This window comes from Oryza sativa, chromosome 1, assembly GCF_034140825.1.
Source record: "Oryza sativa Japonica Group chromosome 1, ASM3414082v1".
Classification (NCBI taxonomy): Eukaryota; Viridiplantae; Streptophyta; class Magnoliopsida; order Poales; family Poaceae; genus Oryza; species Oryza sativa.
The window spans coordinates 21,046,769-21,071,746 of NC_089035.1; the positions used below are offsets into that span (position 1 = coordinate 21,046,769).

Here is a 24,978-nt window from a genome sequence, read left to right on the forward strand (position 1 = left end):
TTTTTAATTGCTCAAATACCACTAGTTTTCTTTCGAAATTGTCAAAAATACCACTACGTAGTTAGAACACTCACTTAAGTTTCATGTCATCCATGACAATAAATAGCTTGTCACATAGATCATCAAACCCAATGGACAAGAGAATTAATGAGGTGGGAAAGAGCAACCATGTCTTGTACTACTTCTATCTCAAAATAAGTGCAGCCGTGGATATCCTTGTCCAACGTTTAACCGTTCGTCTTATTTAAAAAATTTATAAAAAAATTTTTAAAAAATAATCACACATAAAGTACTATTCATATTTTATCATCAAATAACAATAAAGCACTAATCATAAAAAATTTTCAAATAAGACGTAAACGTTGAAAATAAATAGTATAAAAGGGGGTACGTAAGATGCATAGCATTTGGGGCTGGTTGAGGTAGCGCCTATGGCATAAAACTAGAGAAAAAATTAAGCTGGGGGGGGGGGGATATATAAATATATTTTTTTAGTTTCCATGTAAAAACTATGCATTGAGCAAATAGTTTCTGTAGTTACCATACATACACTATTTTTATGGACAACACTCTTTTTTCCGCAGGAGATTTTTATGGACAAACACTTTTTTTTTCCGCAGGAGAGCTAAAGAAGGCACATACATAAAGAGATATAGAAAGTACCCAATAAAGACCTATATAAAAAATCCATTTTTATATGCAGATTTCTTAAGAAACCTGCCTATAAAAATATGTTTATTTTCACACGTGGGTAGTTAAGAGGCCCAAATGAAAAAGGGAGGAAAGTACGAATTACCCCCCTCCCCCTAACTATCGCAGCTGACCGAATTACCCCTTGAACCACAAAACTGGACATTCTTCACCAAAACTATGTAAACCGGACAACTAACCCCCCCCCCCTCGGCTCAATCCGTGGTGGTTTTGGTCCTACATGGTAGTCTAGTCAGCAAATCTTTTAATAAAAAAACGGTAGGCCCCACCTATCAGTTCCCCACTCCTCTCTATCTCTCTCTATCCGCAATCTCTCTCTCTCCTCCCTCCCTCACTGACTCACCAACACGGGCCTCGGCAGCACCAAGGATGGCGCCAGTAGAGGCGGAGGTTGCTCAGGCGCTGGTGCCAGCGGCGGAGGCGGAATCTCTCTCTCTCTCTCTCTCTCTGGGCGCAGGACTGCACAACGGCGCGGAGGGATGGACAGCGGCGCACAGGGGTGGGCGCGCCTGGCTGGGAGAGTTGAGCGCTGCAGGCATGGCGCTGAGACGGAAGGCGCAAGAGGGCAGGCGGTGGACGGCAGCGTGGCACGTGGAGGCGGGAGCGGCGAACACTTAGTGGTGTCAGGATCCTCCTTCCCCACCGTCGCGGCGCGCACGGAGCTCGGACACGCTAGGCCGACATGGCCGCTGTTGCGGCCGCCGTCTTCCTCCCGCTGGACTTGGCCCCTACAAGCGGCGTCGGGAGGAGGTGGAAAAGAGACGGAAGAGGGAGGAGGCTGCGGCGGAGGAGGAGGCCATTCTTGCTCGCCACCGACCCCCGCTGACATGTTCCCCCTCCTCGTCTCATGCCGCCGCCCACCCCTCCGAGTCACCTCCACCGCTGCAGTCCTCGCGCTGCTCGCCATCGCAACCACATTCCTCCTCACAAGCCACGCGCGCCGATCGTCGGCCCACCCCCGTGCGCAGCTGCCCACCTTCGCCTTCGCTGCCTCCGCCTTCATTATCGGCTGCACGAGCGACCTCCTTCTCCACCACCAACGCCCGAGCGACCTTCGCCTTCGCTGCCGACCGCCCGCCCCCACGCTGCCACCCACCTCCCCGCCCCTGCGTGCTGCCCTGTGAGAGACAAAGTAGAGAGAGGAAGAGGGGAAGAGGTGTATGACAGGTGGGTCCGATATTTTTTAATAAATAAAATGCTGACTAGATTGCCACGTGTACACCACGTAGGATAAAACTGCTCTGGATTAGGTCAAGGGAGGTAATTCGTCCGGTATTGAAAGTTGAGGGTGAGCAATGTCTGGTTTTTTTGGGTTAAGGGGTTAATTCGGTTAACTGTGATAGTTTAGCGTGGCAATTCGTATTTTTTTCAAAACAAAAAAAAAATCCTTTCACGGGCCACACGGTAACATCTTCCTAGTACAACATTTAATCTTGTGTTAATTTTATTCATTGTGTTTTTTCTACTTCGGTATTCTTCTGTCCAACGACTCTGTGATCGAGTCTCTTCGCATCAGCCGCCCCCGGGCCGGGCCGACGGACCGCCCTGTACCACCCACGTCGAACGCTCGTTGTCGTTCTCGATTGTGCTGGTCACCTACCAACGGTGGAGGATGTCGATAGCTTTGTGCCACGACCTGACGCCCACGAGGTCAAAGCACGTACCGTGGTCATACTCGCACGTGCGCTTCTGCTTTGCCTCCGGTTTCTTGCGCAGTCGGTTCACAAGACACTCTAGATGGGGCACCTGTGATTCTCAGGCGAGAAGAACCAGTGCCTCGGCCGAAAAAAGAGTGAACAGAAGCCCCAGTTTCATCTTAGTTTGGGCCGACTTTGACTGTGGCAGAGAAAAGGTGGAAAAAGTATACCCGAGATCTCTCATCTTTGTCACCAAATTATAAAATCGTCCGTGAACCGAAAAACCAGATACCAAATTACAAAATCGTCCGTGAACCAAAAAACCAGATATATATCATCCGTCAACTTACAAAACCACGTCACTATGGATTCTTAGACAGTATTGACTCTGGTTGACCCTTGTTTTTGTCCGACATGGTAGGTGAGTTAGCGTGAGACACAGGCGAGCCCCACATGCCAGCATCTCAGCTTTAGGCCAGAGTGGCGCCCCGCATCAATCCCCCTCTCTCCCATCGATATTGAGGACAAGCGGTAGTAGTGGCTGTTGACGACATCCCTCTTGCCCGTTTGGGCCTTGTTCGGTTCCTAGGGATTATATCCCCAAGGGGAAGCAAACCAAAGGGGATTGAGTGGATTGAGTGAATCCCTCCCATCTCACTTAAACCCTATGGGGGGGATTAAATCCCTTCTCTCTCCCAATCCCTCTCTTAGAAACCATGTGTTCGTTTTGACAGGATATAGCAGCGTATTGGCAGGGATTCAAGCTTGAGTTTTGAATATTTGATGCATCAAACAAAATAGCTAGAGATACGACAATTGATGCATCGATTTGCCCACGATATACAGAGGATACGTCCAGCATCGAGTTGTCATCCAACTATAGATAATATAAACATGTATACAGTTCTCAGAAATTAATCATATGATCCTATTGCAAGTTTGCAACTTATGAAGTACCATGTACCCGACTTCTAGGATTCAGAGATGAAGCTATCAATGATGATTTTAGTCACCCTGCACAACTACGCAAGATAAAAAGACATGCACAAAAGCTACAACAATAGTAACTCCAGAAAGTCAATGAGCAGAGAGCTGCAGAGGGTGAGCATTTTGAGCCATTTCTATCGAAGCATGATCATAAGCTATAAGCCAGTGTCTTCTGATACCTGTTCAATGGTAGAGAGCATTATTCCAAAGAATAAAAATGCAATGCATAAAATTCGTTCACATATTATATGAATGGTAAAGTCAGTATTATCATGTGAAATAAAGTAATAACACTCTAGGGTGAACAAATATTATAGTATTAGTAACAGTTCAAGTTAAGCATACAAAATTACTGTATCAAAGAAACAGTACTCTCATGTGGAAGGACAGAAAGTAACATCCTAGGGTGAACAGATACTAGTATTAGTAACAATTCAAATTAAGCATACAAAATCCTGAAATCAGGTGTATTTCGAAACACAAAAGGATGATGGCCATGTTTAGTATAAATAGAAAGGTTCTTGATTAAACAAATTGACAACCCGCAATATAGTCACCAAAACTAAAATTGGCTACAAATCAACCAGAACTAAAATGCAACGCTACCACATTCACAGTTATCTGATTATAATCCGCTAGTTTCTAGTATGGACATCAAAAGATGGAAAATAGTTGATTAAAAAGCTGATCCCTTCCACTCTAATTGCTGGTCCAGTACATCATGATGAACAAATATAGGTGGCCAGGCCAACAATGGAATGCCGGCCAAATTTTATTAAGAACAAAAGAGAAACCAGTACAAGTTAAGCAACAATAGGATCATTGAAGCCACGCAAAGCTTGAATGCTTAGAATGCTTAAAATCAAGGCAGAAGAGAGGAAGAGACGGGAAGGAAGAAGGAAGTTTACCTATCAAGCCATCTCACTTCTTAACCAAATCAAGGCAGATTCGGCATCTTCTTGACAAGTGCTCACAAAAATCTCTCTATTCTCTGCATTCTTGAAGACGGTATAAGCATTGGCCTTCTCTTGTTTTGTCACTACCACCATCGAGTTGAGAATGGATATGCACTTCTTGATTGAAAAATCATTGTTTTCCTTTTCTTTTGCTAGATGAGCCTCCCTTTCTCTTGCCAATTGTGCCGCCTCATCTTCAGCTTGTTTGGTTCTCATATCAAGGTACCTTTCCATAAGTCCTTCTACGCCAACACTCTTCTTTTGCTTCTTGGGTTCTTTTTCTTCTTTGTTTCTTGCTCCACTAGAACTCAACAAATGTAGTGCAGGGAAAATAAACAACATCATATCATCGTCATCCTCTTCCCTCCTCTTTCTAGTGAGGTCCCTTGCTCTCATATCCATAGAAGTACTATAGGTAGCACACAAATTATTTACAATTTTGCACTTAGCATAACAACAAAAATTTAATCACACCGAAATAAGGCAAAAAGATCTAGAGAAATGAGCACAAAAGAATCACAAACTCTGGGAATTTATCTAGCACATGAACAAGACAAGGTAACCAAAATTATTGAAAATGAATAGCATCTAAGAAATACCAAGTCGTATGCATCTATGTTTCAGTAAGACCACTACATATTTCAAAACAATGTATGAAAAAACAGCCTCACAGGATAACATCTATGGTGACAAAGAAGATCTAGAAATTTTGGACTACATTACACCACTTCTTTTTTTTTTATATTTACATCACAAAATATAGATAAATAACTTAAAGCAAAGGGAATAAATAGATCTAGTACCTCTTGGAGAGGGTACAGGGTCCCACGAAGGAGGAGGTTGGTCTTCTCCAACTCTAATTGGTGCACGTGCAATCTACAAAACAAGCACAATTTACACACATCACTGACAATTCAAATTCAGCATCCAAGATTATAAATCCAGAACTAGAGCTAGAGCTAGAGTTACATAAAACCCAGAGATTAACTCCATGAGATCTTAGTATTTTGTTTCAGTCACTTTTTTTCATTTGTCTCCAACTTAGTCAAATTCAAACAGTCACCTATTTTTACTTCAAACAGATAGACCTCTCATATCCAGCGTTTTTTTATAGATCAATGCAAAAACTTCTTGTAGCCTATAGAAATAGAATAACTCAACAAGGCCCGGCGGCGGCAGCGGCAGAGTGGATGCGCCGACGCTGTGCTGCGACCAGGAGCGGTGCCCGACGGGATGGCGGCGACGACAGGAAAGGGAGAAGAGAAGGAAAAGCCCTAACCCTAGATTAGCGTGCTCACCGGAGAGGAGGAAAGGCAGCGTGCTCACCGGAGAGAAGGTGGCGGCCGGAGGAGAGAGCCGTCGCTGTCGCCTCCGGGTCGCCCCCGCCGTCGCGTCTTCGTTGCACCGCCGCCTCCTCTGGAGGGTTTTTTGGGCCGGGGCGCAGGGAAAACGCCGGGATGGGCCGGGTTAAAATCCAGACTGGGTTTAACCGAACTGACATATTTTTCTATGGGCCAGTATCCTTTCCACACCAGGATTATCCACGGGGATTGGGCCCCGATCCCGGCCGTTCCCGGCCCAACCGAACAAGCCCTTGGAGTTCGCCCCCACGGACCTCAACGACCGTGCCACTAAGGTGGACATGAAGGAAGACGACTCGTGGTGGCTAGGCGAGGCGAGGCGAGGGAAAGGCGATGCCATGCTCCCAAGGCCTCCCCACTTTCTTCCACTCGCCGCTACTTGACGGTGGCAGTCTGTACTGAGTAGGGAGAAGGTTGAGTCGCAGTCGATTGAGGAGGAGTGTGAGGCCGTCGTGGCAGCTGAGGAAGGCTGATCAATTGACATATGCATCCTCTGTTTCAGATTATAAGACGTTTTGACTTTGGTCAAAGTCAACTTATTTGAAGTTTGACTAAGTTTACAAATAGAGTACTCCCTCTGTTTCTAAATATTTAACACTATTGACTTTTTAGTATATGTTTGACCGTTTGTCTTATTCAAAAACTTTTGTGAAATATGTAAAACTATATCTATACATAAAAGTATATTTAACAATGAATCAAATGATAGAAAAATAATTAATAATTATTTAAATTTTTTTGAATAAGACGAACGGTCAAATATATTTTAAAAAGTCAACGGCGTCAAATATTTAGAAATGGAGGGATAACATTTATAATACTAAATTAGTTTCATCAAATCAATAATTGAATATATTTTCATAATAAATTTGTCTTGGGTTAAAAATGTTACTACATTTTTCTATAAACTTGGTTAGTTTGATTTTGACTAAAGTCAAAACGTCTTATAACCTAAAACGGAGGAAATAGTATTTAAAACTACTAAATGGTGTGTTTCGTGTGAACTTTTTATATGAAAGTTATTCTAAAATATCATATTAATATATTTTCCAAGTTTGTAACAATTAAAACTTAATTAATCACACGCTATTACCACCTCGTTTTGCATGAAACACTTAATCTTCATCTCTTCATCTTTATCTTCATCTTTAGAAGATTCAAACACCATATAGATCCTATAGATAACTTGTCAACTCATCCTGGCTAGTAACTACCAGATCCCTCATTCCCTCGCCCTGAGATTAGCAATAAAATTCTTCTTCTTGCCATAACGGGACTACTGGTAGAAAAGGCAGTATTGGCATCACCATCACGAAGATAGGCAACTCGAGACTGTAAGCAAGCAATGGTGCTCTCAAGAGAAGCCAGACCAAAGACAGTGGAGCTTGAGCTTCATCCTCAGCAAGTCCTCCCCACTAGAGAGGGCCCGCAAGCCCCTTGCAATCTCACTCCGGTGAAGGATTCCCTTACTATAGTCAGATGCACCTTGATGTTACCCACTTTCCTTTGACTCCATCCCTACAAACATTTACTCAACCTATGTAGCTTAAGAAAAAGGGAACTCAACCGGGCAAAACAACCTTGGGATTTTAATTGACGCCTATACAATTATATTAATTCCTAGCCTGCTGTATCGTAATATCTTATTCTAGCGAAGCAGTCTGGCCCAACAACCGTTTTAGAATGCAGTTTAGCGCACCCTGTACTCCAGCAAATGGATTTGTTGTTCTTCCAGATCTTCTATCATACTTACACAATTTTACTGCAGGAATTCGGGTTCAAAAACCTCTAGTTGAGATCTTTTGTTATATATGTCACTGAAGAAGTACATAATCTGAATTTGGAAACCATTAGATCAGATTATGTACTGGTTATGCTATTACAAAAACTAGTACAGTTAATGTTTTCCTAGATTCACTGCGTGTTCCAATTATTTTTTTTTATAAAGGAAGCTTTTATTAATCTCAGACGATTAATCTCAGCCTCTGTATAATTAGGATGCACACAGCCAAAATACATAAGCCCACAAAAGAGTTTGTAACAAGAGAGAAAAGCAAGGACAATTGTTCCAATTATACTGATCAATGCTATTTTATAATGGCCCAGGGACAGATGTTGAGCTATTTGAAAACCGAAACTAAAACAAATAGCATTATCTTCAGAGTTTGTCTTGGCAAACCAGTTTGTTTTCATTATTAGGTGCTATAGAGAGAACACAAAGCCGCCCGCAACATGACGATGTGTGGCAAGCAATTTCTGAAACATTTGCAGAGCAAATTGTGGTTAATACTGGGCTGAAATTGGAATATGCCACTGAGGAGTAAGAACATAAACCAATTTATACCTACTAAGAGCAGCTATAAGCCAGCTATAAACATATTTTAAAGAGATAAAGGAAGAGAGAGAAGAACAGTGGGCTATAAATCTATAGCCAGCTGTAGCGCGGACTCCAAGACGTACTGTGTGTATGACATATAGGACCAAGTATTAATAGTATAGTAAGCAACTATTGTATGAACAAAGTGAAACCCCGCGCGTTGCTGCAGGAGTTTAGTATGATAACAATAATTAAAAATAATGTATAAGATAGATAAGCAATATAAACTAACATAAGCACTAAAATCAATTAATATGATATGACTTAATTAGATAAGAGAGAAATAACATTAACCAAGTGAGGATGAACTTACATAGGTACATAAGATATTGTAAAAAATAATGAGGATATATATTGAAATATTATTTGAATTATGTGGAATGATGATTTAACATGCTTTCATTTTAAAAGCTCTAAAATGTAATAAATTTTAAATTATAGATAATATAGCATGTTTGCATAATATTAATATTGATTGTTAGTGGATGATGATGTGTCAATTTGTTAGTGGATGATGATGTGGCATATTTGCATGTTAAGCTTTAGGAGTTAGTGGGCTATAACTTTATAGTAAGATAGGATTGGCTATTATATTGGCTATATATGATTTAGAGCTATTAGTTAGCTATACTATTAAACGCTCTAACACCTACTAGCAAACAACACTAAATATTAATGCCTATCATTAATAATTATTACTCCATCTGTTTCATGTTATAAGGTACTTTGATTTTTTTTTTCTAAACTAAACTTTTTAAATTTAATTAAGTTTATAGAAAAATATAGCATCATTTGTAGCACCAAATCACTTTAATTAAACCTAATATTAAATATATTTCCATTTTAAAATATTACTGTATTTTTATTAACAATATTTAATTTTAAAAAATCAAAGTGTAAAACGGGAGTACTAGTTATTACCAGCCACGGTACGGCTTTCCGAAGATAGATTCCTCATTCCTCTGTGATGCAATATCAATGGTGCATATACATATTCTTTTTATTCCACGCCCTTTTACAACTCCCGATGCAAACAAAGCGCGGCCATATATTTTTCTATCTCAATCCGTTTAATCCACTTTTGTTCATTCATCAGGCCATCATGTCAAAAATCTATTTCATCTCACGCATGATGAGGCCCATCACTGCTACGCGGACACTGCACTGACTCCCTGTCACGCCTAATCATCATCGATTAACTAATCAAGCAAATCACTTATGCGGTTAAAATTCTATTTCCTGTTGCAGTTGCCAAAGCTGATCGCGGTATGGTGCCTAGTATTTGTCTAACCCAGCTCAAGACCAGATCGAGAGAACGCTGACACGGTTGAAAAGTACGATCCTTTATAACTAGCTTTCTAATCTCTTTTCTCTGAACTTTTGCATCAAGCCATGCCTGCTGTTACATTAGTAGTAGTAGTATATATATGTATGTGAATACGGTCATGACGCGATGCCTGAAAGTTCAGGAATTTTTCAGCTCAGAGCAGTGGTACCACGTAGCCTGTGCAGATGCGTCGTCGTTGCTTCTCACCGGCTGGCATGTTGATCGCCGGCGCAATCCTGTGCCTGGTGGCGTCGACGGCGCCGGCGCCGGCGTTGTCGGCCGGCAGGACGACGTTCAGCGTGTCGTCGTTCGGAGCCGCCGGGAACGGGATCGCCGATGATTCAGAGGTAAACAGAGCAACCGGCAAAGCTCTTTGCATGGACACTGGCATTCATGATCTTGATCAATTCTTGACTCGTATTTTTTTGATTTGTCGCAATATTTTTAATGAAATATAGTCAACATATATTTATATATTTTAAATCCCTAAATTAAATTTGTAGTTTTAATGTATTTATAATGTAAGTTTCTGAATCACATACGTAAGTTCTAAAACCACGTATGTAATTACACTATATTTATACTTTTTTTTTTCTTTCTGGCAATTCGGTTGCCTGCATACGCAGGCGCTTGTAAAAGCATGGAAATTCGCTTGCCGAATCCCTCGTTCAACCGTGTTGCTCCCATCAGGACACAGGTTTCTGATCTCGCCGGTCACTCTCCAGGGCCCCTGCAACACAAGGCTCACACTCCAGGTTGCTACCCCTCTCTCTCTCACACACACACCTCAAAATCCTGCATTTTTACTCTTAAAATCATGCACTTTTTACTCTTCATTTTTCACTTGGAAAATTCTGTTATCTTGTGGTCAAATGCTAATTGGGAAGTTGTGTTTTTTTTTTTAATAATCCTTTGCAGATAGATGGTGATGTGTTGGCTCCTCCAGGGATGGGGTACTGGCCAAAGGCCAGGAGGCCTCTGCAGTGGCTCAACTTCAAGTGGCTGGATGGCTTCACCATCCAAGGCACTGGCACTGTTGATGGACAGAGTACTTTGCTGAGAAGTGTTTCACCTGCTAATGTTTCTCAGGTTGGATTAATGGCGAGTAAAAAACTTGGATGTTTTCAACATCTCGAATAGTACATATATACTGGCAAAAAGAAAAAAAAACTATAAGCATTAAGATACTAAAAGAGAATATTTTGGCATATCTCCTGATGAGTTCTCTTTTTTACCTTTTGTAGCATTGGTATGTATCAGGAGTGAAGCCTACGGTATGACAAGAGAATAAGCTACAAATTCTCTCTCTTACCAATTTTCTGAAGCAAAATAGACTAGCACAGCATGACACATCTACTGCTCTCTTTTTTTTGTTCTTTTCAGCTCATAAGGTTTTACAGTAGCTTCAATGTCAGCGTGCGCAATATCAGGATAACCAACAGCCCACAGTGCCACCTGAAATTCGACAGCTCCGGTGGCATCAAGGTGAAGAACATCACCATATCATCCCCAGGTGACAGCCTCAACACCGACGGCATCCATCTCCAGAACACCAGGGATGTTGACATCAGGAGCTCCAGCATCGGCTGCGGTAATTAAACTTTCATGACTGAACTTACAAAAAAAAATTCTCAAAATTCAGACAAGCATTGGCGATATCTGAGTGTCTGAACCGCACGTACGGTCGTTCTGCAGGTGATGACTGCATATCGATACAGACGGGATGCTCCAATGTTCACATGAAGAACATCAACTGCAATCCCGGACATGGAATCAGGTAAGTAAATGGGGTGTTCTCTGTGGTTTTCTGTTGTGTTGTTGATGCGATGAAATCTTGTTTTGAAACTTTTCTTTGTCTGAATGTTTTACAGCTTAGGGGGATTAGGGAAGGATAACAGCTTGGCTTGCGTCTCTGATGTGTTCGCCGAGCACATCAACGTGGAGAACGCCTTGTATGGTGTCAGGATCAAGACATGGCAGGTAAAAAAAGATCTACAAATTCAGATACATATTGTCCTCAATTCAGCATGAAGAAAAGATTCAGCAAAATGAAATGGCCATTCACCGTGCAGGGAGGCAAAGGCACGGTGAGGAACGTCACCTTCTCCAACGTGAGGGTGGCGAACGTGGCGACGCCGATCGCCATCGACCAGTTCTACTGCGACGCCGGCGGCGGCGGCGCGCGGTGCGGGAACAGGAGCGACGCCGTGGGGATCACCGGCGTGGCGTACCGGCGCGTCGCGGGGACGTACACGTACCAGCCGGTGCGCCTGGCGTGCAGCGACGCCCGGCCGTGCACCGGCGTCAGCATGGCCGACGTCCGCCTGTCGCCGGCGAGCGCCACCGGCGCCGGCGGACTGCGGCAGCCGCTCTGCTGGAAGTCGTACGGCGAGGCGATGGGGATGATCGAGCCGACGGGCATCGCCTGCCTGCAGAGGAGCAATGGATTCGTGATGCCTTTAACCAAGCCATTTAACTACACCTGCTGAATCTTTGTATAAGCTTGGAAGCTTCTCTGACCAAAGCTGTTTCCAGCAAGAAATAATCACAGTTTTGTTGCTACCATGACAACCAACTTTGACAGCCACAATGTGGCACTGAATTTGTAAGGAATCATTGATAATGGTCCTATGTAGCATTATATGAATTGTGACTTTACTATCATACTTCAAATCACATTGATAGCCAATAGACAAGCCACTGCTTATTGTAGCCATGCGGAAAAACAAGGGGCATGATTGCATGAAGGTCCCAACTCGAAATGAAGGATAATAAACAACTCACCATTGAGGCCAGACAGGCTCCTCAACATGAGCTAATGAGCAGCACTTCCATCTTCAAATTAGCAGAGATTGCAATCCAAGCTTGTAAAAGCAGATTACCAATTAATCACAGCACCAACAAAATTACAGAATACAAAGACTATAAAAAGGATGGATACTTTCGGCTGTATCTCAACATGAGCTAATGAGCAGCACTTCCATCTTCAAATTAGCAGAGATTGCAATTGAAGCTTGTAAAAGCAGATTACCAATTAATCACAGCACCAACAAAATTACAGAATACAAAGGCTATAAAAAGGATGGATACTTTCGGCTATATCTGAAATTACAATGCAGTGCATCTACATTGATACCCTCTGATTTATGGAAAGAATAATGACGTGCCACTCCACAAACTTTGGCACTACAAAGGTCGGGCAACTGATCTACTGCATAACAATATAAATGTAATAGTTTGCTCGAAACACTAAGATGCAACTAGCAGATCAAAATCTAACATTCGTTTTACACTGGACATAAGTAACAGATGTGTATTAACTGTAAAAAAATGTGAATCAGCAGGTCAATGTCATGATATCACTGCTGTACATACAGATAATGTTACAACAGTTGTACACGCTCAACTCCAAACCAAAATTGTACATCTCTACCAAATGAAAGTTAAGCTGACGACCTCAGTTGTCCAAGGTCCAATTCTTCCATAATCACGACTGCAGAACTCCAACAGCAAGTTAATTGTAATCCTCACATGAACAGTCAGGCAAGAAGCAAGCTGAGAAGCATCATGGCGGACAAAAGCAGAAACAGTTTGCTATTTCTCTGTCTTCACATCCAACGACCTGAGCTCTTGTAATAATTCCTCATATTTCTTTCTTTCCAAAGCAATTTGAGATCGGAGCTTTTGTTCCTAAAGAACATGAGGGGCCATTTCTCAACAACAATGAGTTACAAAAAGAACACTGAAGAAATATGTAAAGGGGGCATCAAACAGAGTCCAAAATAATAAATGACAATGTTTCAGAATCGTGTTTAGATGGCTTTGAGGTTTAGAAATTTGAGAGCTTGTCTAGGGCCTGAGTTTGTTTAGATGTGTTTCAGGCACTGTGCATGTTGTAAGTTTTGGTGTTTCTATGTTTCTATAAGCTGTAAACGCTGTGTTTCGTGGCTTCTTTTTTCAATAAATACTAATGAATATTTATTTCTGTGATTGGGAAATAGTGACCTCGCATAGTTATGTCACTAATTTGCAGAAGAGCAAACAGCAATTTTGCTTTTCTTGGCTTTTTTTTTTACAAGGAGGTCTGGTGTTGCTTAATCATCCTGACCAACGCCCACTATGTGACCAGGAGGAAAACATGCAACATTTGCTTACTACATGTGTGTTTTTAAGAAGTGTATGGTTCTCAGTCTTGTCATTGGTGGGGTTGCAACAGCAAACATCAGGTCCAGATGATCTCAACTTCAGTAATTGGTGGTGAAAAGCGTCGCAGAAAGTGAGAAGCAACACCACAAAGGTTTCAATTCCTTGGTTGTGTTGGTAGCTTAGTGGTTATGGAAGCATAGGAATGGTTGTCTTTGAGAGGGAGTTATCATGTATTACTCCGTTTCATATTATAAAACTTTCTAGCATTGTCCACATTCATATATATGTCAATGAATCTAGGCATGTATATGTGTCTAGATTCATTGACATCTATATGAATATGTGCAGTGCTAGAAAGTATTATAATATGAAACGGAGGTAGTAGGACACTAGGGATGAGGCCATATTATGTTTTATGGCGGGGGTCAAAGGCCTTAGTAGCTTTTTCCCATAGATGTTGTTTGGGTCGATGGTCGTAGTCCTTTCGATTTCTTTGGCAAGCCCTTTTGTACTAGACCTTGCCCTAATGAGCTTGTTTGAGTCTTCTTAGACTCGTGCCCTTAATATAATGATGCACAGCTCTCCGGTGCCTTCGAGAGGAAATAAAAGGAAGGTAGAAATTCTGCCTACTTTACCGTGAATCCCTCTTCCCCACACCAACAATAATAATTCAGAAGCTCTGATAAAACATTGTGGGAGAAATTATGCATCCTAAATAATATGTTGAACCAATGGTGAGAGATACTAGTTGAACAAAAGATAAAATACCTTCAGAGCAAGTTGTTTTGCTGACTCCTCGTATTGCAAGCATCTGAGAAAAAAAATGCAAGTTAAACAACAAAATATGCAAGCAGAATTTGCAGCTTTGTCATTATGGTAAGTATTTGAACTTCTATTACATAGAAGAACAGTGGTAAAGAACTGGACTTTACAGCTAGCCAAATAAGGCACAATGCAGTTAAGGCACTAATTAAGCTGGTATTATCAATAGGTAATCAACTGACTGTGCCTACACATAAAGAAGGCTACATTAGCAGATTTTACTTTGAAGCCTTTCTTTAGGAGATAGTTTGAACTTTGAAGAAGCCTAATGCTTTTTTTCTCCCTGTTGGGAGTCAATGCTCAACTCTTCACTCTATTAGTATCTCTCGAAGAGTACATTCACACATTGTTTCCTCACACTCTAGAGCACGGTGCACGCATGCACTGGTACAGAAGGAAGAAGCACAAGGTATAGAGAAATATATCATTTCCTCTGTTACTCCCTTGCATACAGGCCAACAACTAAACAAGTGCAAAGTTAATCACTTAAATAATATCAAATGCATGCAGAGAGCTGCTACTTTGATTGTCATTCTATGCCATCAATGCTATACATGCAACATGAAGTGCTCCGGTAAACTGCCTTACTCGATTCTATCCTATGTATGCCATGTCCTCGCATGCATGCAAGACAGAGACTCAAATAACTCAGAGCAATCCCTATATCTGCATGTAACTCAAGCACATCATGCATACAAGAACAAATTTAGCATATGACCGTGTGCATAGTGCTAAAAACGGAAACAGAGGGAACTTTGGGTGCTATTAAAGTGAACCGGTCATTTCCTGTGAACCAAAAAACATGAACTTTCAGTGATCCAAAACCAATTTTGCCGAGGATCATGCACCGACTTAACCAAATGTGACAAGATTATTCCAAACACTTCTGATAGCTTTCCATTTTCTTTTTTATTTTATAATTCTCTTATCGGTAAAATGGGTCCATATTCCTCACTAACTAGTAACTACATCATCTATAACAGGCAATCACATGCAGGAGAAGGCCTGAACTAAATTGCTTTAATGCAGTACTTGTTCCTTAGAGAGTGACAAGATTATAATACACAAAAAGAAAGCACTGAAATGTGCAAGTTGGGGATATTTTACTTACTCGCCACGCAACTTATCATTCTCTAGTGTCAAAGTCCTGTATTCGTTAAACCGTCTCCGTTGAGAAACGTCCAAGTGCTGTCAAAAGAGGAAAAAATAGTCATGTAACAATATTCAGTAATTTATAGGCATTTCTTATCGCACACTACGTATGATTAAAAGAGAAATTTTCACAATACTACAGGTTTGGGGCTTCTCCCACTTTGGCTGGGATGGCCCATATATCCTGCTATTCTTCTTCTCTTCTTTGGCCTACCAGATTTTTTTTATGCACTTGGGAGATTCAAAATCTGTGGTTTAGCATTACAAGCACCAAAACATTGGGTTTTGTGAAATTTAATCTTAAAACAAAACTTGCTTCTGTGATGGTGGAAAAGATGGTAAGCATAGGCATAGTCCATGGAGTGTTGTGGTCTCAACTTCAAACTCAAGTGTTAAATAAAACAAAATATGTTAATAGCGTCATCCATTTTACTTTTCTATTAGAACCATTTATCATAATTTTCTCACGTTAATGGATTTGAACTTCAAATTTTACACATAGGACTCAGAAGTATTTTGAAAATCTTTGATGTTACTTTTCAACTCATACAAGCAAGAAGCATGATTACACCCCAAGCATGAGTTACCCCTCATATGTCATCATAGTTTTTTCAGATAAGGGAAAAGTTTTCATATGTAACAATAGTTAATAGAATAAGGTTTAGATTTTCAATAAACCATCAGCTACTAGTTTCCACCGCCTGTCTGCTGATACTTACAGATCCATCTTGGTCAGCACTGTCTGTCTTGGATCCAAGGGCATCAATATTTCTCTTCAATCCCATCTCTGTTAAATGTCAGAAAAATATTAACACCACAATCGATAATTAGAAAACTGGACCTGAAAAAAAAAAGTATTCGCTCTTTGACATCATATAAAAATTATTACGTTTTTGCCTTAATGCAGGGGCCATAAATGTAGGGACAGCACAGCTGCTTGTCGGAATATCAGCAGCCAATAGCTGACGTGGAACAATTGGCGGGGAACTGCCAGCATTCATCTGATTAGCACGATTAAGTGCACGGGAAGATTTAGGTAATTTTTTGTTGTCATAACCAATACGATGGCAATGCAGGTCCCTACAAATATAATCAGTTAGCATGAAAGTATGAATGACACAAAGTCATCATTCCAAATAAAGCACTACAACATGACAATGACGCAGCAAAAACCAATAGATTAATAAAAATTCAGAGATTGTTATAGCAGTTTTTTTTTTTGTTGCACAAGTTGTATAGAAATACCAGAAGACGATGTTGACAGATAGTGGCTATTGCATCTCAAATGAAGTAGTATTTGTCTTTGTTCAATATTGGAGAGCTAAAAATAGACATTATAGACTGCTGATTATTTTTGACGTGATACTTAGGTGAAAAATATATTGCTGTGCCTACCAGTCTAGATTAGTCCAGTTACCTATTTACTGTCAGACAAATATGCTGAAACCCTGCCAACCATACATTTTCTCTACTTTTTGGTTGTGGCTATTTCCACTTTATCACGTAAATGTTACTATGCATCAACAAATACTACTGGTATAATTAAGTACAAGAGTAACTAGCCAGCCTCTGGACAAGGCAAGGGCGACCATCTATGCAACTTTTTCAGCAACCATATGATGGTCGAAATCCCACTGGGTTAAGTATGACAAGAAAGCAATTTTGCAGCTGTGGGTTGAGGATTCAAAATCTTGAATTAGCAGAGTCAAATGTAAGCTTGCATCTCAAAAAAGGAATTATACCTCTGACCGAGGAAATGGTAAGACCTCAATCTTTTTGGGTCACAAATGCCCAGTATGAATTGAGTGAGAATGCAGATGTGTGCGCTGGTAGGTTTTTTATTCATGAAATCATGCACCTGCACATGTGTATTGCGAGCATGCCATGTACAGTGCACACTTGCCTGTGTCGTGAAAAAATATGTGAAGTGCATTGCTGTGGAAGCATCACCTATATTGCCATGTAAGCATCAACTATATATTTGAGAGAAATACCTAACAGAAGTTAAAAGCTAACTCGAATTTCACATGGACTCTGAGATGAGCATGTACTCAATCAATAAGTAAACTATTTCTTTTTTCTAAATAATCCTGACATAATCGAACTCCTAAAGGGCACAAACTGCATATACAGTATTCACTCATGCATCTTTGTGGCATTGCATGCACTGCTGCACACCACTACCACTGCTCATGTATTATTCTATCTCTTGCGGCTTTTCAAGACAGCTTATCAAACCCCAAAGAAGTACGCAACAATTAGAAACATGACAAAGTTCTGTTGAAATAGTTAAAAGAACAAAAACTTTACCAGTATTCATATGTCATTTCTTTCAAGCGGCTCTCCAGCCTTTGATAAAGGACCGACTTTTCAAAATCTTGCTTGTCATGGGTAGGTTTGATGAAGTTTGCCTCCAGAATGCCTGAAAATGCCAACAAAAATTAAAACGTATCCACTGCCATTCTTCTATAACTTACATTAACCACCCTGTTTTGGATAGCAGAACATCTCTTACCCACAACTCCTCGCCCTTTGCCATATGAGTTGTTCGCAACTTTCCAAAATGGCTGCCGAAAAATTGCAAGTGATTTTTACTCAGTAAATGGAAACAATATAAATATACCAAGAAAATACCATTGTGAAAATCATATCTAGTTAATGACGTCCTACGGAAATTTGTATCAAAGTTGAGCCAAACAGGTAATTTGATTTTGTCAAATATCTAGAAATAGTCCGGTAACAGCATTGAAAGAGTTTTCACTAGTGTACTACTATTATACAATTGGAGAGAAGGCAATGTCAGAAGAAATAAAAACACAAGGTAATCAGGACATCACATTTTACTTAAAATAGAGCATAAGAAAATAGGGTGGAACCACAGGTGGTAAGAACTAAGAACACTAAAGATGTAGGCAATGAGGAAAATGAGCATCCATTGATTTAAAAATGCAATCAGTAGAACATAGCCTAGAGTTATCAACCAACTGAAGGGAAATCGTCGATATTAAATGGATCAATTTTGGCAGGGTTCAATTCGTTGAATCCCCTGCAATTTCATCTAATAGTTATATCAGGAATTAAGATAAAGTCCATATACTGATGAATACCACTGTTCCAAATGGCGGTAATTGTCAAGGTAGTGACGGATCTACCACTACACTTCATGTATATTGGTGTAACATAACAGTTAAGTGCGCCATGAATGCACAAGCTTTCAGGCAAAAAGAAAAAGCACTTTGCTGCATGACAGACAATTAGACATGCCATTACATATTGCTTAGGATGGACATCTGCTGATATTTGACTTAAGGCAAGCGCTTCTCAATCATTAAGGCAATAATACCAGAAATTACAGAGAGAATATACTTAGCAATCCTTTGCATATCAACATGACATTTGTTGAACTATATGGAATTCAAGGCAATATTTTCGTATTTCAGCCATGGAAGCATTTTTTTAATGGAAACAATTTGTTGCACTCACTCATTTCATCCTTTCAAATGGAAAAATAGCACATGAACTCTTAGTGACATGCTGGGAGAGCAATAGAAAGAAAAGCAAATTAAACAGTATCTATCATGAGTCATGCAAAGAAGAAAGTCCTCACCGCTATTAAACGATTCTTGTGGTACACATTAAAGCCTTGTACATCAATTTCTGGGGCGCCTTTGACAAATCCAATGGTGGTTATTGCAGATAGCTAATACAAACAATATGAGGAAGTTAATCACAGAAGAATCATGGCAAATTCAAACATTTTCTGGTAAGGAAAATAAAAACATTCAGTACATTGAAGATATTGCCAAAGTAGAGCATTGTGTAGTACATCAAGAGGAAAAAAAAAAGGTTCCTTTTGGTTGAGTAAAAACACAAGAACTGCTTAAGGATTTGGTTGGTCCATGCTATAGCCTTATCCAGAAGGTAGCATGTCAGGTATAAATATATCAAATAATCAAAATCTTGTTTTACCTAGCAGCTAAAAAGATTGTGTTAAAAAAACTTGCAAAACATAGAGCTAAACTAGGCCCTTTAGGACAAGCATTCAGGCTAAACTAGAAATGTGTGACAAGCATTTTAGAGTAGGCGTAAAGCGAGAGTTATGGTGGGATTTCCTCATGAATTATGATGCATGACCATGTCCAATTCTTAAATCTACTATAATCCCAAGCAAGGTAGCTACAAGAAATACCTCCCACTTCCTAGAGATGTGTAAAAATAAACTGTAAACACTATTCAAAAGCTAAAAAAAGAAAAGACACAGCCTGCCTAGCCCACACTTCAAAAGAATATTATATTTCACACTTTTTGGATATGACTGATCAGCGAAGAACTAGATAAACCACAAGTCTATCAAGATCAAGTACCCTTAATTTGCTATCTTTTTTGAAGCAATAATTTGCTATCAGTTGTCAAATGCAAGTATCGTAAAACAAGGACGCCAACAGGAAGTCAATAGTACAAGTCACCAACTAAAATAGACCATGATGCTTAGTCATAAGAGCAGCCAGTCAACAACATAGAGCTAATTAAACAGTTGACCATACTTAAGTCAAAAAAACAATTGACCAGCCAGAAAGTAGTTAATGAGATGAAACAAGTTCAGAAAAACAAGCCTGTAAGATGGTATCCCATTGATCAAAATGGGTGAAAATGCATAGTATTGCTTCACAAATGTGAGTTGCACGTACCTCTGCAAGCCCAGCAATTTGTGGTTTATACAACACGCATTCAGGATACATCAAATCATTTATTACATTATGTGATTCCACATCATGTCCACGCAAGACTATTCTGAAATTATCAGGAATGTGAAGGTACAAGACAGATGTGTATGCCTGTTCAAATTCAGATAGAAACAAAAATAAACATATCAGCACAATGAAATAGTAAAACTGATTTTAGCAAACTAGTAAATGGGGATCAATACTTAACTCTAAGAGAATAACGGAGTCGAGTTGAAACGTAGTTCTGTGTTGCGACCTTATCTGCCTTGTTGGTATTCACCTTCCTGTGTGCCCCAGTAATGAGGATATCCTAAAATATTAAATACGAATTGATCAATTACAACTTAGCGTAATACATACAGCTTATGTATAAACCAGTCATATAACTATATGAGAAAGTTGGAAGGAGGATGGTGTATCTGAAACGTGCCCACAAATGTGCCATGTGATTTGGTGGGGGTGGGGTGGGGGTTGGGGAAGTGCTTCCATACTTCACCCCCTTCGATAAGTTTTGCACGACTTGAAACACGCAATGAGTGGAACTCACCATTTATTTGTGCATTACAACTTTTCAAATTCCCACATACTGAAGCATAGAAGCTCCTAAACACATATCATTGGACAGCGCCCAATAGAGCCCTAAAATATGCCAGCATTACTTACCTTCTTATCGGAGTTGAAATCAAGCTCCATATCCCCATCATCATTGAACCAGAGGTTGAATACAATTATTTTTGTTCCATGCTCTCCGATATCATCAAACTGTATCAAGTAAAAATCACTTGAACAAACTAGAAAAAAAATCTCAAGTAGGATGATAAGATTGTTTTAAACAATGGAAATCTACCAAAATATATATAATATATGCTATAGAAGGGGAAAAGGAATTGATATGAACAAAGAGAAGTGTTTGGTTCAATTTTAAAGAAATGACCCGTAATGCATCAATAAATCTTTTGCCACAAATAATAGTCATAATTTTCAGCATAACATAAATTCATACCGTGTTTCAGTTCTGGTGTATGTATATTGCATTGAAAAAATGATCTTCAACCATTTCAATATTTTATTTACCAAAACTTCCAATGACTTAAAGAATTAGCAAAATCTTTTTTATAAGTCATTTAGGGGCTAAAGACTACTATACAGGAAACTCAACATATGGAGTTTCCTGCATGCACTAAAATATACATCCTCTTTTGTATCAGCCTGATGTATCGATGTATCTTCCATAAGAGAATTTTTTGCGTGCCCCTGAAATTCCAGCCCTTTCCTTCCATGCCCTTTCTCACTCTCTTCTATACCTCTGAATTTTGATTTTGATCCCTTCCATACCCATTACATCAGTTGACCGATTAATAGCTATGAAGAAGTCCATTTTGCCCTTAGGAAAGAAGAAATGTATAAATTCGTGGAGCATATTGTTCGAAGTGTTGGAGTTTGATGTACAAAACTATAAGTTTGTTGTGAGAACTATTATTCACAGCAAAGTTTACTTTTTAGATAACGACTAAGAAAATTTAATATTTGTCTTTCTAAAAAGAGTATATGTACAGCTAATTTTTATGCTATATATAATAGATTTAGCGTCTATTATTGACATTATGTACAAGAAATGCAAGACCAGTATCACTGTTTTGTACATTTTAAAAAAAAAATGCTACACATATTTTTAAAAACTATATATATATATATATATATATATATATATATTGAAATAAATTTGTGAAACACAGCAACATACAGCAAAGTTATGATATTATAGTCACACAACAAACTTCTATATTTCCAAAATACACTTCACAAAATTTCTACATTCTTTCTGTGTCCAAGCGTAAAACGGGCTTTTCCACTGCCATTAAATGGACAACTAATGGTCAATTGACAGAATGGATATGGGAGGGATCAAAACCAATATTCAGGGGTATATAATGAAATGACCAAAACTCAGGGGTATGGAAGGAATTGGCTGTAATTTCAAGGGAATACAAGGAATTCTCTCCTTCCATAACTTCTTCAACACGTTATTTATATAAATATCAGTATATGACATTATGTAACAAAGTAATGAAACTTTAGTAACATACTTGTTTGAGCAACTCAGCTTCACTAGCAAAAGGGGACCATTTCAAGAGGATCGCTAAATTTGAAGAGAAGAGCTTCTGATCATGACGCAGCATCTGAGTATACGAAGCTGTTGATATATCATACTGATAATCAACCTGCATGAGAAAGAGGGTGTCACAAGGGTGAAATAAAACTACACATATTGACCAATGATCACTCATTTTTAAAATGTCAAAGCATTTGTGAACCTACTGTTGGAACCAAAACATCATCGCAGCCAGTTTCCATCAAAAATGTGTATGAAAGAAGACCGATACTTCTTGTTGGCACCCTACAGACACAAAAAAGATAATTAAATAGATATATGAACCAGGGTGGACAGAAATTTTACATAATAAACCAGACTGGGCAAAAAGGCTTAGTGGGATCGGATGATAAATGTTTGACTGGCCAGCAGCATGCAGAAAGTAACATATAAAATGCATAATTCTCCTATTAGTTTTCACTTACAGTTGTTTCCAGATACACAATAAGAAAAGTTAAAGCAACTGTATGCAAACAATTTCTTCTAGAACCCACAGAATGAAAACGTTGCAAAAGGTTGTATGGCCACTTATTTCTTTTGACATAATGTTTAAGCACTTATAAGTCATAACTGCTGTTTGATTTTGCTTCTCTTCTATCCCTAAGCTGTGTTGTTAGATTTCCAGGTAGTCCCTCAGAGTTTATTACATTACAAAATACCATGGTGACATCACAGAATGCTTTTTCTGGTGTAACATTGAACAACCAAACTTCCAGAATTAGAAAAGGAGGTATACCAGTTATTTTGGTTTTGTGTAAAAACAATCACATCTGCTCCAAGCCTCATTGTGCTAGTTTTGAATCCATTTCCATCTGATACAACAAACAGCAGTAAATCCAAAAGAAGGGTTCTAGATATCAATTTTCCAAAGAACTGCAGAAAAAGTACACAAGGCTATACATTGCCCGATTAAAGCATCGGACTGCTTATCTGAAAATCCAAAGCTCATGCAGCGTCTCAGTGCCTCTGGATCCATTCCCCCTCCATCATCTAGCACATGTGAAAAAAACACAGGTCTTTCTCACTTATCCAATTAAGATTTTCTATGAACTTAGAGGATCTGCATATATTTATATTACTGAATCTGCCAACCTTGAATTAACAATGAGGAACTCCCATCTCGTGGGTTTGTAAATTCATTAACACGAACAAATGTTGCCCCAGTGTTAACCTGATAGAGATAGTGGGATAATAAATCATACATAATATCAATATATTTTAGCCATTGGAAGTTTGGAACTGGGTGCGCTTGTTAATTACCTCGTCAATTGCATTATCAAGAAGCTCGGCAATGGCTGAAAAAATGATAAGCATAATACTGAACATAAATCAGTGGGAAAATAGTGCCATATAATGCAATGCAATGTCCTAATATGATTGATTACTTTAAGAGAATAATATAATGGAACCGCAAATACCTGCATGACGGGTTAGGTTATAAAAACGCTAACACATTTTTATAGATACACAATAATATAAGTAGGTATATAACGGCCGCATATAGAGTAGTCCACTTGTTTGTTATGGTACCAGATCCTGAGCTCAAAAAGTAGAGCCGTGCCAGCAAAGACGGGCTTCACAGCGTTTTACATGGCAAAGACGATTTTAAATCCTCAAAAATAATCAAAACATGTACAATATTCAATTTGTTTATACTGAAGTTAATACTTCCTTAAGAAGTAAAAGTTTTATTTACTTTAGCCAAATTACATGTTTACAACTAGAAATTGATTGGTGCTGTTCGGCAAACAAGAAATATGATCCAATGCAACTAAATACACACTACACATCACAACTTCTTACTAAAGGAAATACCGTTAGTAGAAACTTGGTTGCAATTATGCGAACGAATGAACGAATTAAAGGTATTAGAATCAAGTCATTGCCTAAAATGGAGTTGTTTCCACTAATAAGATTTGTCAATTCTCATACCACCAAAAGCCCACTTGTGGGAAGTAGCATTCGAGTGCAGGAACCTGGGATTAATCCGAAGTCGGTTCCGCCCACCTGCACATACACCAGCACCGAATCGCAACCCCATATCAGTCAGCCTCTTCAAACCGTCAAACTTGCCTCCACCAAAATCCAAACGGAAAGCTAAGAAGCGAAGCGAAATGGGAGAACCCTAGGTGCTTAGCTAGCCTTAGCTTACCGGGTGCATCGGCGTCGGGGTTGCGCTGGGCGACGACGTAGTCGCCCGACTTCCAGAACTGGCGGCAGAGGCGCGGCGCCGGGAGGGCGACCTTGGTGGAGGGGGTGGACGGGGAATAGCCCGCGGCCAGCAGGGGCACCGGCGTCAGCACCGGGAGCTCCTCCTTCACGGGCACGAGCGCGCCGCTGCCACCGACGACGACGCCCGGTGGCTGGAGCGGGTACAGCAGCGCGGGCTTCACATCGACGAGCGCGTACGGCGTGACGTCGCGAGGGGACGTGGAGGGCGCGACGCGGCGCGCGGCTGCGGCTGCGGCGGCGCTGGTGCTGGGGACGGGCACCTCGTCGTCGTCGTCGCTGGAGAGATCGATCACATCGGCGGCGGCGGCGGTGGACCGCATCGCCGGCGAAGGGGGAAGCGGGTGTTTGTGTTTGTTAGGGCTACCTCTCTCTCTAAGTCTAGTGTGGGAAACGG

At 40.1% G+C, this 24,978-nt stretch overlaps 2 protein-coding genes and 2 long non-coding RNA genes across 4 annotated transcripts; 1 reads left to right on the top strand and 3 right to left on the bottom strand.

The window, feature by feature from the left end:
- Positions 1 to 3,214: 3,214 nt before the first annotated feature.
- Positions 3,215 to 5,754, bottom strand: LOC136354061 (uncharacterized). The gene is made up of 4 exons (XR_010737784.1): positions 5,618 to 5,754; positions 5,095 to 5,167; positions 4,244 to 4,700; positions 3,215 to 3,514 (listed from the first exon to the last, which is right to left on the bottom strand). It is a non-coding gene; the product is annotated as an uncharacterized lncRNA (long non-coding RNA).
- A 3,736-nt stretch (positions 5,755 to 9,490) lies between these two features.
- Positions 9,491 to 12,029, top strand: LOC107276777 (polygalacturonase At1g48100). Its single transcript, XM_015788440.3, has 8 exons — positions 9,491 to 9,703; positions 9,983 to 10,111; positions 10,275 to 10,445; positions 10,601 to 10,630; positions 10,740 to 10,947; positions 11,052 to 11,133; positions 11,228 to 11,336; positions 11,429 to 12,029. The coding sequence occupies exons 1-8, from the start codon at positions 9,542 to 9,544 to the stop codon at positions 11,843 to 11,845; spliced, it is 1,308 nt and encodes a 435-aa protein (XP_015643926.1). The 5' UTR covers positions 9,491 to 9,541; the 3' UTR covers positions 11,846 to 12,029.
- On the bottom strand, positions 10,456 to 11,785 carry LOC136356218 (uncharacterized). The gene is made up of 3 exons (XR_010740899.1): positions 11,458 to 11,785; positions 11,039 to 11,348; positions 10,456 to 10,942 (listed from the first exon to the last, which is right to left on the bottom strand). It is a non-coding gene; the product is annotated as an uncharacterized lncRNA (long non-coding RNA).
- A 626-nt stretch (positions 12,030 to 12,655) lies between the features above and the next one.
- LOC9270056 (protein MICRORCHIDIA 6) lies at positions 12,656 to 24,964 on the bottom strand. Its single transcript, XM_015765960.3, has 19 exons — positions 24,505 to 24,964; positions 24,285 to 24,359; positions 23,613 to 23,647; positions 23,445 to 23,523; positions 23,253 to 23,342; positions 23,089 to 23,164; positions 22,520 to 22,598; positions 22,288 to 22,422; positions 20,864 to 20,962; positions 20,409 to 20,510; positions 20,165 to 20,311; positions 19,084 to 19,176; positions 17,992 to 18,043; positions 17,787 to 17,898; positions 16,366 to 16,556; positions 16,196 to 16,263; positions 15,436 to 15,512; positions 14,271 to 14,313; positions 12,656 to 13,046 (listed from the first exon to the last, which is right to left on the bottom strand). The coding sequence occupies exons 1-19, from the start codon at positions 24,902 to 24,904 to the stop codon at positions 12,951 to 12,953; spliced, it is 2,049 nt and encodes a 682-aa protein (XP_015621446.1). The 5' UTR covers positions 24,905 to 24,964; the 3' UTR covers positions 12,656 to 12,950.
- Between the last annotated feature and the right edge of the window lie 14 nt (positions 24,965 to 24,978).